Raw genomic sequence first — 12,602 nt, forward strand, 5'->3', positions numbered from 1 at the left:
GTTCGATTCCGGCCAGGGCACACAGGAGAAGTGCCCATCTGCTTCTCCTCCTTCCCCCCTCTTCTTTCTCTCTATCTCTCTCTTCCCCTCCTGCAACCAAAGCTTCATTAGAGCAAAGTTGGCCCGGGCACTGAGGATGGCTCCATGGCCTCTGCCTCAGGCACTAAAATGGCTCCAGTAGCAACACAGAGACGCCCCAGATGGGCAGAGCATCGCCTCCTGGTGGGCATGCCTGGTGGATCCTGGTCGGGCGCATGCGGGAGTCTGTCTCTGCCTCCCCACTTCTCATTTTAGAAAAATTAAAAAAAAAAAAAAATAGAATTTCCGGCCCTGGCTGGTTGGCTCAGTGGTAGAGCGTTGGCCTGGCGTGCAGGAGTCCCGGGTTTGATTCCTGGCCAGGGCACACAGGGGAAGCACCCATCTGCTTCTCCACTCCTCCCCCTCTCCTTCCTCTCTGTCTCTCTCTTTCCGCCCCACAGCCAAGGCTCCATTGGAGCAAAGTTGGCCCAGGCACTGGGGATGGCTCTATGGCCTCTGCCTCAGGTGCTAGAATGGCTCTGGTTTTAACAGAGTAATGCCCCAGATGGGCAGAGCATCGCCCCCTGGTGGGCATGCCGGGTGGATCCCAGTTGGGCGCATGCGGGAGTCTGTCTGACTGCCTCCCCATTTCCAAATTCAGAAAATACAAAAAAAAAAAAAAGAATTTCCATTGCTTAATCCCTGCCATTGAAAGAAAACCTGAGAGAATTAGGTAGGTATTTGGGGGTCATACAAGCTGGTGGAAGACATTAAGTGGGGTGAAAAGGTGATCATCCTCTTTGGGTGAAGCATAGTATTTTGGAAAAGTTACACCAGGTCCCCTCCCTTTGCATCCTGCTCATTGTAAGCTGACAGTTTAGGAAAACTGCCTGTCGGTGGGGAGAGAGCAGAGGCTGAGTAAATGTCATGGCATGTTTCGCCTCTACGCAGGTGGTTTTTCACATCGTGCCTTCTTTACTCTCGGAGTTCTGTGTAAGGAGAAAACGCCGCAGTTGAATCACATTTTAAGTGAAGTGAAATGGTGGGATGGAAGCATTATGACTTTTAATAAGTAAAGTGTTCCTTCTTTTCAGCATGTCCCTGCATCTGGGCAATGAAGTGTTTGATGTTTACAAAGCTCCACTGCAAGGCGATCACAATCATCTTTTTATAAGACAAGGTACTGGTCTACAGGGACAAGCCGTCTTTAAAACCAAGCTCACGTTCAGGTAACTGTTCTTGTCAATGTACTGTTTGTTACAGTAAAGCAGCGAAATATAGACGTGTCCAGTGCCCGACTTCTGATTGACGTAATCTCACAGTATAGTCTGTCAAAGACCGAGATCTGGTTCTTAGCTGGCTCTCTAGGTTCAAAGGTTATTTTATCTAGTGCACTGAAAGTTGCCGTTTCACAGGGAAACAGATCATGCTAATCAGACTTACAGGGGACTGTTATGTGAACCAGAATGTCAGTTTACTAATTCAGGTGATTACTAACTGCCAAGAGGCCAAGAATACTTTGCTAGTCCGTGTGTCTTTTCTTTTTAGTAAAATGGATCTGGGAGACTAATAACTAGTGGTTGTTCGTGTGCATGCAGTCAGAGACCAGGTGGTGAGTTGGCGGGTGTGAAGGCTGAGGTCATTCTGTCCCTTAGGCCTCTGCATCCAGTCTCACTCCAGGGTGCCTCTCCTGAGCACTCAGGTCAGCTGATGAGAGCTCCCCTCCTCTAGACTGTGTAGACAATACACTGAGATAGCTGTGTTTTTCTTCCCTTGATTCTAAGATCATCCTCAGGTAATGCATGTTTAAAAGAGTATAGTTATCTTGGTTATGGCTTAGCTTTTTGAGAATTGTAATGGTCAAAAGTACTGTATAGGCTTTAGAATCAGAATAACCCATTTTTGAGTCCTGTTTTCACTTTTGTGTCCTTGTGCAACTTTCTCAACCTCTCTTTGCCTCAGTTTTCTGATGTACAAAATGTGGTAATTATCCCATAGAGTAGCTCCGACAGTGATTCCGTGTAATGTATAAAACACAAAGCCCAGTGCCAGCACTGAGCATCCAGTAAATGCTGCTTGAGCCTGTCCGTGCAGTTTTTAGAAGGTGATCATTCTTTGTAAAGTCTATGGGTTTTTTTTGTTTTTTCATGTTTTGTTTTACTTGTGAGATAAGAATGTTTCAGTGAGCCATAGAATAAAGACAGTTCAAAGTTTCCCACTTTTTTTTTTTTAAATAAGAAAAGGGGAGCCCTGGCCAGTTGGCTCAGCGGTAGAGCGTTGGCCTAGCGTGCAGAGGACCCGGGTTCGATTCCTGGCCAGGGCACACAGGAGAAGCGCCCATTTGCTTCTCCACCCCTCCACCGCGCCTTCCTCTCTGTCTCTCTCTTCCCCTCCCGCAGCCAAGTCTCCATTGGAGCAAAGATGGCCTGGGCGCTGGGGATGGCTCTGTGGCCTCTGCCTCAGGTGCTAGAGTGGCTCTGGTCGCAACATGGTGACGCCCAGGATGGGCAGAGCATCGCCCCCTGGTGAGCAGAGCGTCGCCCCTGGTGGGCGTGCCGGGTGGATCCCGGTCGGGCGCATGTGGGAGTCTGTCTGACTGTCTCTCCCTGTTTCCAGCTTCAGGGAAAAAAAAATGCAAAAAAAAAAAAAAAAAAAAAGAAAAGAAAAGAAAAGGGGAGATAGTGAGACAAACTTCCATTTGCATTCCAACCAGGATCCAACCGCAACCCCTCTCTGGGGCCAACGCTCTTCCCATCTAGGGCCATTGCTTGCAAATGAGCGTATTTTAGGACCTAAGGTGGAGATTCCAGGGAGCCATTTTTGGTGTCTGGAGCCGTCACACTGGAGTCAATCAAGCCATGGCTGCAGAGGAAGAGAAGAGAGAGAGTGAATGAAAGAGAAAAGGGAGAGGGGAGAAGAGACAGATGGGCACTTCTCCTGTATGTTCTGACTGGGAATCGAACCTGGGACTTCCACACACTGGGTCAATGCTCTATCACTGAACCAGCTGGCCATGGCCCTATCCCTATTTTTTCTAGAAATGAGGACGCGGTTACTGGCCTTTTGTTTTTGTGGCATTGACATGACTGGCTCCCAAATGTATTTGGTAAATAGTGAGACATTTTTGTTCATTTCCTGCAGACCTCACTCTACAGACAGTGCCACGCATAGAAAGATGACCCTGTCACTCGCGGATAGATGTTCAAAGACACAGAAGATTAGAATCTTGCCAATGGCGGGCCGTGACCCTGAATGCCAGCGCACGGAAATGATTAAGGTATGTTTGCTGAGCCTGTTCTGGGGTTTTGGGTCTATTAAGACTAGCATTTCCCCAAAACTTTTGTTAGTCATCTCTTCTTGACCCACCTTCGTTCCTTCCAGCTGGCAGGGACGGGAGCTGCACTCATGTCCTGAGTATTGCCATACAGTGGGTGTATGGGGATGTCCTAAAAAACAGACCTGGTGACTGAGAGAGTCTGCACTTCTGCAGATACTATCAAATATGTATCATCTGTGTCTGGTTTAGAATCTATGTCAAAAATCAGTGGAAAGGCTAGAGATTTAGTCTAAAATAGAATAAAATAGGACAGAAGATTGAACGGGAGAGTGCCAACAGCAGTCAGACAAACAGGAGATGTGGTTTTTTTGTTTTGTATTTTTCTGAAGTTGGAAACGAGGAGGCAGTCAGACAGACTCTCACATGCACCTGACCAGGATCCACCTGGCATGCCCACCAGGGGGTGATGCTCTGCCCATCTGGAGCACTGCTCTGTTGCAACCAGAGCCATTCTGGCGCCTGAGGCAGAGGCCACAGAGCCATCCCCAGCGCCCGGGCCAACTTTGCTCCAATGGAGCCTTGGCTGCGGGAGGGGAAGAGAGAGACAGAGAGGAAGGAGAGGGGGCGGGTTGGAGAAGCAGATGGGGCTTCTCCTGTGTGCCCTGGCCAGGAATCGAACCCGGGACTCCTGCACGCCAGGCGGACGCTCTACCACTGAGCCAACTGGCCAGGGCCCAGGAAATGTGGTTTTAAGGGCAGTTTATAACATTCTACTTGGTAGGTTTCAAAGCTGACACAACTGTCAGGTGCAAATTCATCTGTGTGGCTTTGTCCCTAACTGATAGAGTGTATGTTTGAATTGACACCACTGGACTTCTGTGCAGTACGTGCTTTGAGAAGCTAAAGGCAGTGGTTCAGTCTCTCTCCTTCGTCTCCTCTGATCCCTGCTGGATCTCGGCTGTGGCCCTGCGGCTTCATGAGATGCCAGTCCTTAGTGCAGCAGGGCATGCTGGGGCTAAGATCTTTCTTAGTGATCTCACTGTCGGCCTCTGCTGAAGGGGTGGCCCCGTGCCTCAGCTTTTCACTCCTTGTGTTTTGTTCATGGAGGAAGGTGAACTAAACCAGATTAACTCAGAGGCGTGCAGGGGCCTTGCGTTGAAGTCTGACTTGCTCTATTTCCCCACCTTTTCTCCTCAAGGGAGCTGGAGGGGCTTACAGGCTCCACTCTCAGCATTATTGGAAAACCCTGAGGGACCACCTTGAGAAATGCCCAGCCCCTCCACTCCCAGCTCCTGTGGAGGCGCAGAGGAAGCAGCCAGCTCGCTCTGAATTTCTGCCCCGCTGACAGTGCCTTGCTCTGTACTCAGTGCAGCCACCTTCTACTTAATGAGACGGTTTGCTGCACAGAACGTCTAGCAGCAGAATGAGAGTTGTATATAGTAATAAAAGCAAAGGAATTGAGAGAAATGCCAGAATATCCCTGACCTCACACATCTTGTCTCTGCCTTGAGAACCCCAACAGGTAGATGCCAGGCAGGTGGAGGGGGACGAAGGCTCCACTTCGGGGCTCAGGGCCTCTCCCCTACCAGCACCTTCCATCCTGCCGTCAAGAGCTGAGGGTCCCAGGCAGGACTATCGGGGCGCTCTGCTGGTTCGGTGGAGCCTGGGCAAGTCAGGGTCTGTCTCGGGCTGAACAGAAACAGCCTCCCTCAGGCGTCCGCTGCGCGTGGAGGGCGTGGCTCAGGTGGTCGCTGCCCTCCCGGCTCTGACTGGCAGCACAGGGGACGTTGCACCTCCCAAGGCTGTGCCTGTGCCGGTTCTGACCAGACTGTGAGTGTGAGGGAGCCTTCTGCCTCTTCACCCTCGTGGCCTTCATACCTTAGAACTAAACCAGGCGATCGCTGTGTGTCGCAGCAGGTGTGGCACGGAGAGGTCTGGGCTCTGGAGACAGGAAATCAGTATTATCCTGGGCTAGGCATGTGCATGTTCTTTATAGTGAAAGTAGTTACAAGTGAGCACTAAACTAGTTCATTTTTTAAAGGTCAGTGGTTCATTTGCTTCTTTACAGAAAGAAGAAGAACGTTTGAGGGCATCTATTCGTAGGGAATCTCAGCAGCGCCGAATGAGAGAGAAACAGCACCAGCGGGGACTGAGTGCTAGTTACCTAGAGCCTGATCGATATGATGAGGAGGAGGAAGGCGAGGAGTCCATCAGCTTGGCTGCCATTAAAAACCGATATAAAGGGGGCATTCGAGGTGAGCTTGTGCAGAAATTTCATTTCAGGGTTTGGGAATTTATCTTTGCATTGGGCAGGGCATGCTCTGAATGCCCACTCACTGGACAATTTATCTATCTGTCTATCTATCATCTATCTATTTCTTCTTTTCCAACTAATAGGAGGGGGGATAGAGAGAGACTCCTGCATGTGCCCTGACCAGGATCCACCCAGCATCCCCCATCTGGGGCCAAAGCTCTGCCTATCTTGGGCCATGCTCGCAACTCAGCTATTTTTAGCACCTAAGGCAGAGGCTCCACTGAGCCACCCTCAGCACCCATGGCTGGTGCTCTCGAACCAGTCGCTCCATGGCTGCAGGAGGGGAAGAGAGAGGGAGAGAGAAAAGGGGTGGGGAGGGGTGGAGAAACAGATGGTCGCTTCTCCTGTGTGCCTTGACCAGGAATCTAACCTGAGACAGCCGCACGCTGGGCCGATGCTCTACCACTGAACCATCTGGCCATGGCCTGGACAGTTTATATTTAAAGAGTGATATATGTTGAGGTTTAGTTCATTGCAGAATTTGTTCAGGTGACTGAAAGAAGAAACTGCTGTTGCTCCACATTCAGACTTATCCCTGAGCCTCTGCTTCCTGGTTTGAAAGTTTGCCAATAATACTTGGAACTTTTCTAAATTATTTTTATTACTAATTGGGAATCAAGAAGTTAAAATTTTCAGGGAATATATAGTGTTTCCTTTCAAAGGTTTTTTTTTTTTGCTTATTTTCTTCTTTCCCAAGAACTAGTGATTTTAAATGGTCAACATTTATTCAGAACATACTGAATTCCAGGCAAACACTCACTTTACATGCATCTTACTTGATCCTCAGAGCAACGTTATGACCCAGTTGGTATTATTATTATATGTTATTCTTTTTGAGGTGTAAGTAACATATAATATAATAGTTTTAGGTGTACAACATAATAATTTCGTATTTATATATATTGAGAAATGGCCTGACCTGTGGTGGCACAGTGGATAAAGCGTCGACCTGGAAATGCTGAGGTTGCCGGTTTGAAGCCCTGGGCTTGCCTGGTCAAGGTACATATGGGAGTTGATGCTTCCAGCTCCTCCCCCCTTCTCTCTCTCTGTCTTCCAGGAGCTGACTTGTGCAGCTCCTCCCCCCTTCTCTCTCTCTGTCTTCCAGGAGCTGACTTGTGGTACAGAGTACACCCCTCAGGCTGTCTCTCTCTCTCTCCCTCTCTCTCTCCTCTCTAAAAATGAATAAATAAAATAAAAAGATATATGTATTGAGAAATGATTAGCATAATAAGTCTAGTTAATTTCTGTCACCATATGTAGTTACAATTTTTTTTTCTTGTGTTGGAAACTTTTAAGATCTGCTCTCTGAGAACCTTTAAAAATGCATTGCAGTATTATTGACTGTAGTCACCATGCTGTACGTTATATTCCCATCACTTATTTATTTTTTAACTAGAAGTTTGTGGCTTTTGACTCCCTTTGCCTAACTTTCCTCTGGCAGGTAGCATTGAATCTGTTTTTCTTTTTCTTTCTTTCTTTTTTTTTTTCTTTCTTTCTTTCTTTCTTTCTTTCTTTCTTTCTTTCTTTCTTTCTTTCTTTTTCTTTTCTTTTCTTTCTCTCTCTCTCTCTCTCCCTCCCTCCCTCCCTCCGTCTCTCCCTCCCTCCTTTCTCTCCCTCCTTCCCTCCCTCCTTCCCTCCCAGTGACAGACAGGAAGGGAGAGAGATGAGAAGTACCAACTTGTAGTTGGGGCACTTCAGTTGTTCATTGCTTGCTTCTCATATGTCTCTAGCTGAGCCAGTGACCCCTAGCTCAAGCCAGCCACCTTGGACTCAAGCTGGTGAGCCCCCAGTCAAACCAGAGACCCCGGAGTTTTGATTCTGGGACCTCAGCGTCCCAGCTCTATGCTCTATCCACTGCGCCACCTGGTCAGGCATGTTCTGTTTCTTTAGTCACCTTGCATATAGCCTTTTAATTAAGTGGTCATGTGAACCATTCTTGTATTTTTAAATATAAGAGGGTAAGTGCTTCATTGCAACATATCTAAACTGGCTTTTTTTTTTTTAATCAAAACAGTTAACTTACTTGCTTCCTCTGGGAAAATATACAGAAGGCACTAAGGATATTTGTCAAAAGAGAAATCCAGGAATGAATAGATAGCTGTCTCTGACAGTCACCCACAGGTCTATTCCTTTGCTTTCAGAGGAGCGAGCCAGAATCTACTCATCGGACAGTGATGAAGGATCAGAAGAGGATAAGGCTCAGCGATTACTCAAAGCAAAGAAACTCACCAGTGATGAGGTAAAACCAAGTTTATTCAATACTAGGGGTGTACTCTGTACCACAAGTCAGCTCCTGGAAGGAAGAGGAGCTGACAGCCCAGGAGCTGCACAGATGTCTGCACACTTCACTGAACTCAGTGCGGTCATTGCTGTAACAGCACCGGGAGCGGCCCGGGGAAGGCCTGACACCGTGTGGATGGCTGTTCGTAAGCCCAGAGGAGGAGACCTCTCACTGGGTGTTCAGGAAAGAGTTAGTTTGTAGGGCGCACGGGTCAGGTGCACATGCCAGGTAGATGGACAGGCCTGTGAGGAAAAACACATGGCCCCGAAACACCAGGGCTCCACTAGAGAACTCTGAATGATTCAGTGTGAGTAGATTAGAAGAGGGTAGATCTCTTTTTTCTTTTTTCCTCTTTTCAGTGTATTTTTCTTTTTTAAGATTTTATTTATTGATTTTACAGAGAGAAGAGAGGGACAGGGAGTGAGAAGTATCGACTCATAGTTGCTTCATTTTAATTGTTCATTGATTGATTGCTTTTTGTTATGTGCCTTGACAGGCAAGGCCACGGTTTCAAACCTGGGACCTCAGCTTCCCAGTTTGATGCTCTGTCCACTGTGCCACCATAGGCCAGGCCGTAATGTTCATGTCTTTGTCCCTGTGCATTCTGTGATATTTCTTCAGATCGTACTTCTGATTCACTGTTTCTTTCTCTAGTTATGTCTTATATGTTGTTAGTACGTTTCATTGACTTTTTCATTACCAGAGGTTTTCCCCCAAAATTTGTCATTTTTAAAATTCCTGCTCTTGCCTGACCTGTGGTGGTGCAGTGGATCAAGCATTGACCTAGAATGCTGAGGTCGCCGGTTCAAAACCCTGGGCTTGCCTGGTCAAGGCACATATGGAAGTTGATGCTTCCTGCTCCTTCCCCCCATCTCTCTCTGTCTCTCTTCTCTAAAATGAATAAATAATTTAAAAAAAATTCCTGCTCATAACTGATATATGGTCTTTTATGTCCATTTCCAACAACTAAAATCTTTACATGTGCAATTTTACTGCCTCAAATGATGTTTTGCTCAACGTATTTCATTGTAACATTGATGTGCTGCTATAGGAACTTAATTCTAGTGTGTGTCAGTTAAGCCTGTGGTAAAACTGGTTTTGTTGTGTATCCTTTCACTTCAAGTTGCAGAATCTATTGACCTTAAGTAAGGACTTACTGTACTTCCGCTGGCTCTAGTTCATGATGACTTATTTCTCTATGAGTTCTGTGATAAAATAACTTACTTAGCTTAGATCAATGAAAATTTTGAGGCCCAGATTGATGGAGTCCTCCAAAATGGATTTTTATTTCCCTCTGCCAGTGCCTGGGAGGCAGCTGCCTCGGCTTATTCTAGGAATAAGGTCTTTTCAGATTATCTGGAACTATGATTTCTGACTGATGGTTATGGATTTTCCTAGAATTCCTTTTATGTGGGAAATCCCCTGCCAATTAGTGTGGTGTTTGAGATTAGAAGTTACTCTTTCAGACATTTAGGCCAGAGGCTGGCACATTGCATCCCACTTTCCTCTCGGGCTTGTGTGATTGGAACCCCCTCGCTCTTCTAGGTGTTGTCTGTGGATGTTTTCCTGCCATAGTGGCAGAGCTGAGTAGTTGCCACAGACACCATGTGCTTTCCAAAGGCTAGGACGTCTGTTATTTGGCCCCTGTGCCTGCCTTGGGGACATGGGCCTGGGCTTGTTTCCGGTTCCCCACTGCACTAAAGATGGAGTCCTTTGGGGCCTTCTGTTAATCTGCTCCACTTGGCCTTGTCTCCTGTCCTCAGCACCCTGCAAGGCATAGAAACCAAAATTCACATTCAGAGTTTGGTGAATTGTCTTCCAGGAGAAAGCCTGCTTTAGCAGTCTGCTTATCTCCGTGGGTCCTGCTTTCACTTAATTTTTGGCCTCTGATGATACTTTATTTTCTTGCCATCACATTGATTTGTTTATGTTTTCTCCTCATTGTTAGTTATTTTCGGTGGCAGGTTATCAAAAGCTTGTTCAGTCATCCAGGAAATAGGCTTATGTTCCTGTAACCTATGATTTTAATGTATTTTGATCATCTCGGCCTCCTGTGAACTGAGCTCCTGCAAGCTCTTTTCTCATGTGAAGCAGAATTGCGTTCTTGCATTATTGTTTGTTAATCGCAACATTTAATATTTCTCAGTCATTCTTGGAAGTGTCATGCTCTGGAAGATAATTGGACAGAAAGTGTTAAATTATTCTTTAGCATTTGTTTTGAATTATGTAGGAAATATCTTAATGATGCAGTTATAGTGTGTTGAACTTTTGGCAAATGGGAATCCTCTTCTGAACAAATGCTGTTTTATATCTTGGCAAGCAGAAACTGGGAATGACAATTGAGAAGTGCCATAGAATTTCTCTTTATTCCTCTGAAAGAAGATTTTAAAACGTGACCCATCAAATGGCTTTCTTTAGGCTGGGCAGTTACAGGATTGTAACTTACAGATGCCTCGGAGTGCCTCCTCGCTGTGTTCAGGAACCACGCTCTGTCTTCCTCACCCAGATGCTCTCTGTTGGTCTTCCTGCGCCTTTCCCTCCCTGTTTCCCGACAGGTCTTTTCCCGACAGCGCTCAGGTCTTCCTTCTTCCTGGGCCTCCCACTCCTGCCACTGTCTCCTCAGAGTGCTCCAGTTCCCGTCCTGGCCGTGGATTATTAGTGGGAGAGAGTAGGAAAGGGCTCAGACCTGCTCTAGGCCCCTCTCCAGTATTTGCACAGGAAACCCCACCTAAATGCCATGATCCTGGGGATGCCTCTGAAATACAGGGGATTTTTCAGACCCTGATTTCTCATATGAAAGAACCACCATTATCACCCATCAGAGCATTTCTTACCATATGGGGGAACGCCGTGAGTCTAGCTTAGAATGAACTGGGTTATTGAATCTTGGGTCTACCGTGTACACTTACATGGCCTGGAGCAAGTCATCTCACACACTTTTTTTTTTTTTTGTATTTTTCTGAAGTGAGAAGCGGGGAGGCAGAGAGATAGACTCCTGCATGCACCCGACTGGGATCCACCCGGCATGCCCACCAGGGGCAATGCTCTGCTCAATTGGGGCGTTGCTTCGCTGCGATCGGAGCCATGGAGCCATCCTCAGCGCCCAGTCCAACTTTGCTCCAGTGGAGCCTTGGCTGCAGGAGGGGAAGAGAGAGACAGAGGAAGGAGAGGGAAGGGTGGAGAAGCAGATGGGCACTTCTCCTGTGTGCCCTGACCAGGAATCGAACCCAGGACTTCCACATGCCGGGCTGATGCTCTACCACTGAGCCAACTGGCCAGGGCATCTCACACTCTTGAGTCTGCTTCCTCATCTGTGTGGTGGGATTTGTGTTTGCTGTCTCGTGCAGTTGTTGTGTTACAGTAGTAAGTGTCAGAGGTGAAGGTGGCAGCGCAGCAATGTGCTGGAGCTGAACAGGAAATGCCCGTCTCCCTTTCGCCAGGGTCTAAGTTACAAAAGACATGAAAAATAGAGATCTTGTCCTCCCTTATTTTTGTAAGCAGTAAAAACCTAGAAAACTTAAATTATTTCACAGTAGAAAAATGGGTAGATGGAGCAACTGGGAGAGGGAAGGACCCATGAGGAAAGAAACAGAACAGTGGAGAGGAAAGGTATCATGGCCATTCCTCGCTTTCTGTGCCTTCACAGTTTCTTTGTAATTACTCCATAGAGCTGTCATTTCTGAATGCCTTCTGTTATAGATTGGAGAACTAACTGGCCATGACCGCTGTTTTTATTCATCTGGGGAATGTTCTTTTTAAAACAGTTTTTTAATTTTATTTTGAGTTTTCAGAGTCATTCATCTTAGAGCTACTTTTTTTTTAATTGGCCATTTATTTATTTATTTCAGAGATAGAGAGTCAGAGAGAGGGATAGACAGGGACAGACAGACAGGAATGGAGAGAGATGAGAAGCACCAATCATTAGTCTTTAGTCGTGACACCTTAGTTGTTCATTGATTGCTTTCTCATATGTGCCTTGACCGTAGGGCTACAGCAGACCAAGTAACCCCTTGCTCGAGCCAGTGACCTTGGTTCCAAGCTGGTGAGCTTTGCTCAAACCATATGAGCCCGCGCTCAAGCTGGCGACCTTGGGGTATTGAACCTGAATCCTCTGCACCCCAGTCTGACGCCCTATCCACTGCGCCACCGCCTGGTCAGGCTGGAGCTACTTTTGATAAACCTTTCTAGGCATACTCTCTCTATTGACGTTTAGATTTAAAAATTTTTTGTCTGTTTAGGAAGGTGAACCTTCTGGAAAGAGAAAAGCAGAAGATGATGATAAAGCAAATAAAAAGCATAAGAAGTATGTGATCAGTGATGAAGAAGAAGAAGATGATGATTGAAGTACAAAATGAAAACATTTTATATATTTTATTGTACAGTTTGTTTTATAAATATGATGTAAACATGAGTTATTTTGAATGAAATAATTGTGCTTTTCTGTAAATTTAATTATAATAAAATTTTTTTAAACAAGTCTGTGTTCAAGAAATCAACTTTTCCCAAGCAAGCTGTTTTTGTTGACGTGGAGTGTTAGGTTCCAGTGAATTCCTGCTGCTGGGCCAGATGAGGCTAGTGAGGCCCTCTGGGCTACAGAGTAGAAGGGGCACAGAAAAGTCTGTAATCATTTTCGTTTGCTTGGCTCCTGTGGAAAGTACCACAAACTGGTGGCTTAAACCACTGAATGTGCTCTTTCACTTCTCGAGCCTAGA

General features: G+C 46.5%; 1 protein-coding gene across 1 annotated transcript in view; it reads left to right on the plus strand.

Moving 5' to 3' along the window:
* The window catches only part of LEO1 (LEO1 homolog, Paf1/RNA polymerase II complex component), a 46,487-nt gene extending 34,148 nt beyond the window's left edge, over nt 1-12,339 (plus strand). The window contains exons 8-12 of the mRNA XM_066341770.1: nt 1,113-1,247; nt 3,160-3,295; nt 5,364-5,550; nt 7,751-7,848; nt 12,129-12,339. Coding sequence (XP_066197867.1) covers nt 1,113-1,247; nt 3,160-3,295; nt 5,364-5,550; nt 7,751-7,848; nt 12,129-12,233 — 661 coding nt within the window. The 3' untranslated portion in view covers nt 12,234-12,339. The remainder of the gene's footprint in view (nt 1-1,112; nt 1,248-3,159; nt 3,296-5,363; nt 5,551-7,750; nt 7,849-12,128) is intronic.
* The last annotated feature ends 263 nt before the right edge of the window (nt 12,340-12,602 follow it).

Source organism: Saccopteryx leptura, chromosome 6 (assembly GCF_036850995.1).
Source record: "Saccopteryx leptura isolate mSacLep1 chromosome 6, mSacLep1_pri_phased_curated, whole genome shotgun sequence".
In the NCBI taxonomy this organism is placed as follows: Eukaryota; Metazoa; Chordata; class Mammalia; order Chiroptera; family Emballonuridae; genus Saccopteryx; species Saccopteryx leptura.